The sequence below is a fragment of the Stenella coeruleoalba genome (genome assembly GCF_951394435.1).
Source record: "Stenella coeruleoalba genome assembly, chromosome: 3".
Taxonomy (NCBI): Eukaryota; Metazoa; Chordata; class Mammalia; order Artiodactyla; family Delphinidae; genus Stenella; species Stenella coeruleoalba.
Genome location: NC_137148.1, coordinates 115076074 through 115083290, shown reverse-complemented (window position 1 = coordinate 115083290; position 7217 = coordinate 115076074). Strand labels below are relative to the sequence as shown.

The 7217-nt window shown below is 58.5% G+C and overlaps 1 protein-coding gene across 4 annotated transcripts; it reads right to left on the bottom strand.

The window, feature by feature from the left end:
* Nucleotides 1-398: 398 nt before the first annotated feature.
* On the bottom strand, nt 399-6645 carry REEP2 (receptor accessory protein 2). Of its 4 annotated transcripts, none has more exons than XM_079918040.1 (9): nt 6459-6645; nt 4438-4510; nt 4073-4149; nt 2768-2888; nt 2433-2546; nt 1930-2077; nt 1702-1832; nt 1562-1616; nt 399-1520 (listed from the first exon to the last, which is right to left on the bottom strand). In XM_079918040.1, exons 1-9 carry the CDS (start codon nt 6488-6490, stop codon nt 1342-1344), a joined length of 930 nt encoding a protein of 309 aa, XP_079774166.1. In that variant the 5' UTR covers nt 6491-6645; the 3' UTR covers nt 399-1341. The 4 variants fall into 4 exon arrangements, with proteins under 4 accessions (XP_079774166.1, XP_079774167.1, XP_079774168.1 ...); XM_079918041.1 differs by having other exon boundaries at nt 1930-2071; XM_079918042.1 differs by having other exon boundaries at nt 1392-1616.
* Nucleotides 6646-7217: the final 572 nt, after the last annotated feature.

Below are 7217 nucleotides of genomic sequence, written 5' to 3'. Positions count from 1 at the left end.
GGAGCCCCCATATCCCATTCTCTCTTCCCTGGGGGCCTCATCATGATCTCTGTCCCTAGAGCTTACACCTGGCACTTTCTGTGAGGTACCAGAATGTGCAGGGGTCTCAGGGTAAGATTCTGAGGGACAGGACAACCTCTGAGGGTTGTCGCTCGCTCTTCATAAGTCCTGGCCCCACCTAGTCCCCTGGCTCTACCTTGAACCTCAAAACCATCTTCCCAGACTGAACTGCCTCAAGCCTATCTCTTACCTTGGAGATCAGAACTCCTGGGGTTCACAGTCTGGCCTCTTCCCCCCTCCATCCCACAGCTGAGCCCTGCTTCTCACTTGAAGTCCTTCCCGCCTGTGGACTGGTAGAACAAGAACAAAGCACAGAGGCCAAAATAAATGAGGTGCCAGAATTTGGTTTATTGGCTCATCCAGTGCGAAAGGTCCATTGGGCACCCTCTTTCCATGGATTTGGGAGCCCCCTGGCTCCTAAGATCTTTTTCTTCTTCATACATTCCTCCTAGCCCTGACTGAAGCCACGGCAGAAGCTGGGGCAAAGTGTGGGGCAAAGGCTGGGCTCTGACGGGGGTCTGCTTACATGGGGCCTAGTCTGCTTGGCGTAAGACGAGGACCCTAGGGCGAAGGAAGATGGGCCCCCAGGTGAGGAGGAAAGGAACCAGCTCAGCAAGGGCCTCTACTGAGGGTTCTGAGGGGTGGAGCCTAGTCCAAGGGCAGGGCAGGAATGGGAGGAGGCAAAGGGGAGAGGATCAAGGGCAGAGGAGGAGGTGAGAGGCCCCTCAGAGCCCTACTCTCTCATGGGCTGGGGTCCTCTGAGGCTCAGAGAGTAGGAGGGAGGGCTGAGGGTGGGGGGAGGTTACTGCTAGAGGGAATGTCCTTTACTCAAAACCCCCCAGCTCTAGACCCAGAAAGATGCACACACACGTACACTCTCACACGCACACCCCTGGAGCCCCAGCTCTTTTCAGTGGGCGCATGTAGCACACAGTCCTACCCAAGGCCCTCAGCTGCAGCTCTGGCCTGGCCCTCCTGGTCATTTGAGTGCACACTAGGCCCGTGTCCTCTATTCACAGCTTCAGGCCCAGAGCCCCTGCCCAGGTTCTCCGAGGCCTTCCCCACTCCCTCCCTCTCTCCCAGGGCCTTCAGGCCTGTCTCTGGTCATTCTGGGCTGTGACTGGCCCCCGACCCCGACCCAGGGAGAGCGGTGGGACCATGTCAGGACTTCAGACGAGGGAATGGCCATGGTCTTCAGCAAGGCACTGGGTGGGCGGGGGCAGGGCTGGAGCGGGGAGAAGAGCGCTCAGGCTCTGAGGAGCCCACACCTCCTCGAGTGGCTCAGTCCTCAGCTCCTGGTCCAGCCTCTACCCTCAGCCCCCACAGCAGGGCCTCCCTCCTCTTTTCCAAGCCCTTCCGGGGGAGGGGCCACTGGGCAGGCACCAGAACCAGCCATCTGAGAGGCCCCAGGGCCTGAGAATGAGGGCTGCTGGCACAGTGTGGAGCTGGGGCTCTGCAGCCTGGGGCGGGGGGTGCGTGCCGGGGCCTCAAGCGGAGTCACCCCCCGCGGAGATCTTCTTCTTGGGCCGGGTCTTCAGCGTCTTGGAAGCCAGTGGCTGTGGGAAGGAGACAGGAAGACAGAAGGCTCAGCCTGGAGTTGCAACCCCTCGCCATTTCCCCAAGCTCTGGCCCAGCTCTCACCTCAGCTTTGGGCACTTTTTTGATGGATTTGGCCCTCTTAGGGGCCTTGTCTCCCGTGTCATCCTCAGAGATCTCTGTCCGGGGATCTGCCTGGTTCGTGCCTGACCTTAAACTCACGGCAGGGTCATCTCCTGGTTCGGGGAGGAAAGGAGAACAGTGGTCTGGCCTTTCTCCCACCTGGCCTCCTTGCCCCTGTGCCCCATGCCCAGCCCTGGGCCTGGTCTGTACCTAAGTCCTCAATGGTGTCCAGGAGGCTGCCAGGGCTGGGTCTGAGGCGGCCGTCGGGCCCCTGCAGGGGCAGCGCATCCTCGTCCCGGATCAGGGTCAGGTCCTGCATGCTGAAGCTTCGGAGCTTCTCTGACAGCACCCCCTGGCCCTAGGGTCACCACCACGCACCGGGAGAACCGGAGGAAGGGGCGGGGTGGAGATAGAGGTCACCGTGGGGCACTGGGCAGCCACTGGGCTCAGTGCTCTCCCCGCAGTGTCCTCACCCCGTCCTATGGCAGCACTGACAGGCTGGGGCCATGCTTTCCCTTTGGACAGATGAGGAAACTGGCCCGTTGAGTGGAAGTTCCTTAGCTGGAGGGTGTTAGAGGCAGGACTGGAACCCTAAGCTGCACAAGACCCCAAACCTTCACACACCTGAGGACCTGGTGGATGCAAAGGGGCTTGGCCAGGGGGATGAGATGAGCAAAGTGGGGCCCTGGGAGCTGGGTCTGCCCCCATCTCACCTTGGCAGCAGCCGTGACCGCGGCATTAGCGGCCAGGTTCAGACCCCTCTTGCCCACCCTCATCATGGTCTCATAGCTCTTGTCTCGGGCCTGTGTGATGTACTCGTCGATCTCCTGAGGGGTCGGAGGGGAAGCAGGAAGAGGTGAGGGGTGGGCCCTGCTGGCCAGGCCCTGCCCTGCCCTTGTTCACACCTGGACAAAGGCACTGCTTGCCCCAGGAGGCCAGGGCCCTGCCAGATCACCCATAGGGAGAGCCACGAATGCACGTGGTTACAGGCACTGGGCTGCCTTGACCTGGGGCAGATGGGAAGGGAGCTTCCCTCGTCCCAACAGACCTTCTCCTTGTTGGACAGTGTTGGGTGCACGAACTTGCGGTAGAGCACGCTGGAGCCTTTGGTATAAGGGGACAGCAGCCATATCACAAAGGCAATCTTGAGCTCAAAGTAGAATGGAAACCTGTTGGGTGGAGAGAGGCAAGCGGCGGAGCCTGGGGCAGGGAGTCAGGAGGTGCGCCGACTCTCTGCATGACCCTGGCTGGCCCCCCACCCCTTAGTGCACTGAGGTCCCCATGTGGCTCAGGAGACTGGTCAAGGCGAGGCTCAACTGAGACTCCAAGTGGGAAGGTGAGAGGTGATCCCGCAGGAATTCCCCGCAGCAGTGGCTCTCCTCACCCTCTTCTGACAGAAGACTACCCACTCCTCTGTCCTGGGGTCAACACCACGGCGAGATCCCTGAACTTCCAGGTGCACTCTTGGGTCCTCACCCCATTCTCTTCCTGCCCTTCCTCCCATGAAGAAGCCGGGCTTCTCCAGCTGTGCTCTGGATCCACCCCTTGATGCCATGGCATGGCCCCTGCTTTTAAGGATCGTTCTCCATGCCCCAAGGCTCTTTCCCAGGCCACACACTCCTTCAGGTCTCCTCCATCCTCATCAAAGCTCCCTCCTTTGCTTGTGTCAAGAGGCACCTACACTCACTGTTCTCAAGTTTTAACCCATTACTCTTTCCTAATTTGACCCCATTCAACTTCCTCTTCTAAAACTGTTTTTCTCAAAGGCCATAGGCCCTTGAAATCTACAAATGCAAGGATGTTTTGTCCTCTGCCTCTGTAAAACTCTTTTCTTTGGACTTCCAGTGTACCGTGCTACATTAGTCCTCTCTTCCAAGAGGCATTTGCTCATTCAGTAAACATTTTTGAGCTCCTGCTGTGAATATACAGATGATTAGGGCATTCCGTGTCCTCAAAGGACATATACATGGTCTAGTAGTGCCTAGAAAAAGCCTTTGAAATACAAGCATCCAACGTTTATAAGAATGAGTCATACGCCTATTTTACAAATAGGGAAACTGAGGCCTAGGAAACTGTGACCTGCCAAGGTCACGGCAAGTTCGGCAGAAGCAGGTTTCCTGAATTCTATTGTGGTGATTTGGCTACCACCAGAAAGAAATGTGAGGGTTATATCTGTTCTTATTCTGCTGATCAAGCCAGGCCTGGATGGGGATTGGGGGGAGGGGACACCCAGGACCCCATGGAACTGTTGGGGGATCCCACCCTGGGTCTCAGTCTTCTGTTTGACTGGCTGTGTAGAAAAAGTCAGAGGCCCTGGTCCCTGAGGATGCAGGGAGGGGACACTAGATCTCACCAGGAGAGCACAATATCTGTGAGTGTCTCGGCAGTGGTGAAGAAGGCAAAGACGATCCAGTACATCATCCATTTCACCTGAAGGTACAGAGGGTGGTGTTGGCTGGGGCCTTGGGGGAACACCCAGGACCCCACCTTTGCCTGCCAACCATGCTGGAGGTGCTGTGGGGGACGCTCAGGACCTCAACTTTGCCTGCGTATCACACCAGGCCTGGAGGAGAGGAACACACTGGAACCTCCCCTGAACCAGGTCTCATTAGTGCTGACAGCATTAGTACAAAGTCATCCCCACCTGTCATGTGACCCAGTGTCCTCCCTGATCTCTGCCACGTGGGTTGGGTGGGAGATAAAGGGTCATACACTCACATATTCCTTCACGTTTTTTGTCTTCACGGCCTTGTAGGAAGAATAGGCTGGGTACAGGGTGCCAAAGATGAGCCTAGGGAGGCAGGCATGGTTACTGGGCCCCTCGGCCAAGAGCAGTAGCCTTCCCTCCCAGCTCTGCGTCAGTCCCTGGGTAGGTAAGGGGAGAATGGACAGAACTCCAGAGTGCCACATCAGCTGGACTGATGAACTCAGGTCAGGGGTTTAGGTCAAAGCAGGCAAGCCTGAGGTGATACACAAGCATGGAAGCCCCAGCCAGCTAGGGTGATGCCTCATAACACCCCCCCTGCCCCTTTTTGTTTTGGCTGTGCAGCACAGCGTGTGGGATCTTAGTTCCCCAACCAGAGATCAAACCTGGGCCCCCGGCAGTGAGGGTACCGAGCCCTAACCACTGGACGCCAGGGAATTCCTCTGTAACCCTTTATTCAGTTTTTCTCCAGCCCCCGAGGCACAGAAAGACCCAGAGGCCAGAGGGTCTGCTGTGGCCTCTTCAGCCCTGATCCTTGTTTTTGCATAAGCATATCAGGGGTGGGGGTCTGGTCACTGCCACAGGGTTGTCTTCCTTCTTGACACCACTCCCATTCATACCCATCTGCCCTTACCCTCTACCTCCCTGTTGCAGAGCCAAGCTGGGTAGGGCCACCTAACAGGGCACTCTACCTGTCAGTCAGAGGTACCACTGTAGCCCTTGGGGCCTGGGGAGCAGAGGGCACAGGGGCAGGAGGCCCTGAGAGAGGTTTATTCCCCCATGTAAACACTTTTGGGAACAGGCTCAGGGTAGCGTGCTGGGCTGGAGGTCCTGGCTAGAGTGGAGTCCAGTGTTGATCCCATCAGAGATCACATACAGGACACAGGTGAGGGAAGGAGAGGACTGATGCCGCTCAGCGAGCTCATTCACACGAGAGAAGCAGACACTGGGAAGGTCACAGGGAGGCCTGAGGCCCCTGGATTCCCTCTGGGGTGGGATGCGGGAGAGGCAGGAGGGAGACTCTGGTGGGTCTAGAGGAATCCAGAACATAAGCACTCAGCAGGGAGGGGATTCTGGGGTGTCAGTCCCCCAAGGTAGAGGCTTAGGGGCAGGGACCTGAGCTGGGGCAGGGAGGGGTTGGCTGAGGCCCATGTGGAGCCCCTGCCAGGCCCAGCCCCTTGACAATGTGTGGTACTGCCTGTTCCCCCATGGACTTGCCTCACTGAGGCAGGACACTTCTGAGAAATAGGCTTTGGAGATGGGGTGGGGGGCGGAATCCTCAAGGACAAAGTCCCCGGTTGTGGGAGAGGGTGACCTCCTGCAGCCTGGGGGAGGTGGGAGGGACGTAGCTGGCAGCCTGAAATGAAGGCCACCTAACACCCTCCCCTCCGCGGCTTTCACAATTCCAGGCTGGCCACACACATCCTCTCCCAGTTACCTCCCACACTTTGTCCTCCAAGCATCTCTGCTTCCCATATCCCGTCCTCCCTGGGGGGGTCTTCAGAGCATGTGCCCTCACCCCCCAGTCTCCTGACAGTCAGTGGAAGAGGCAGGAGAAACCCGGCCCTTTGGGGAGGCCAAGGCTGCCACGGCCCTAAGCTATGGAACGAGGAGGCCCTGCCTTGCTCCCCGGGCTCTTCCATTAGCCCTCTCCCCAAGGGAGATGAGGGCCCAGGTTTGAGGAGCTCCTCCAGTCAGATCTGCGACGTGGGGGAGGGGACAAGCCGCCTCCCCTGATAAATCAAGCCGTGCTGCCCAGCCCCTGGGGTGAGGGAGGGCGAAGAAACAGGGAAATTAAAAATAAAAGGGGTGGGAAGCCAGGTCTGCCATGCTCCTCTAACAGTTCCCCCTCCTCCAGGTCCCACACCTCCACGTCTCTGGGGACCCCAAATAGGGACGATGTGCCTTTAGGTGACTCTGCTGTATGAAGCCACGGAGTGGTCCATCCCGGGCTTCAATACCCCTCACCTCCCATCCCTAGCCCCCATCCCCCTCCCAACCGGCCGCGCCCCGCCGCCGCCGCCGCCGCACTCACACCACCAGGCGAGAGATGATCCAGGACACCATGGCGGGGCCGGGCGGGGCGCAGGGCGGGAACCCGGCCGGGGCCGAGGATGCAGCTGCTGGAGGCCGAGCAGCGGCGGCAGCAGGAGCCGCACTAGCAGCAGCACCCGCAGCAGCAGCCGCCGCGGGGGCCGCGGAGCGCCGAGCCGCCGCCGTTAAAGGGGAGGTCCTTGCCGCAGCGGCGTGCCGTGGGCGGTGGCGGCTCTTAAAGGGGAGGCCGCGGCGGCGGCGCGCCCCCTGCACCTGCTGTCGCCGGGCATGCGCCTTTGACCTGCCTTCTTCTAATCGCTTGTTCACCTTTCTTGGGTTCCAAGCCCTGGGCTGAGGTCCTCAGAGGCCTTCATGGTTCCATCCTGACATCCTAGCCCTCCTCCTGCCCTGCCCACAACAGTCTGAAAGAACATCCCACGAGGAATAATAGCTATGACTTATTGAGTGCTTACTGTGTGCCAGGCCCGTGCTAAGAGCTTCACATGCATTATTTCAGTGGCCATCCTGTAAGGTAGAGGTTATAGTTATTCTCATTTTGAAGATAAGAAAATGGGAAGCTTTAGGGAGGTTCAATAACTTGCCAAGGGTCACAGAACCACAAAGTCATGCTGCTAAGATAGGAGCTCAGGAAGTCTACTAAATGGGCTACTTCTCCCAACTGCTGACTATCAAACCCTCCTCCCCCATCACAGGCCGTCAAGACACCCACCCAGCAAGTCCTGAAGTCAAAGGTACAGGG

Bases quoted from the DNA above. Each gene is read 5' to 3' on its own strand.
- REEP2 (XM_079918040.1), bottom strand. From the start codon at position 6,490: ATGGTGTCCTGGATCATCTCTCGCCTGGTGGT. The intron at 1,833-1,929 runs GTACAGACCAGG...TCCCCGAACCAG, and splicing joins GGACACCATTGAGGACTTAG to GAGATGACCCTGCCGTGAGT. The intron at 1,521-1,561 runs GTGACTCCGCTT...CCCCCGCCCCAG, and splicing joins GAAGAAGATCTCCGCGGGGG to GCTGCAGAGCCCCAGCTCCA.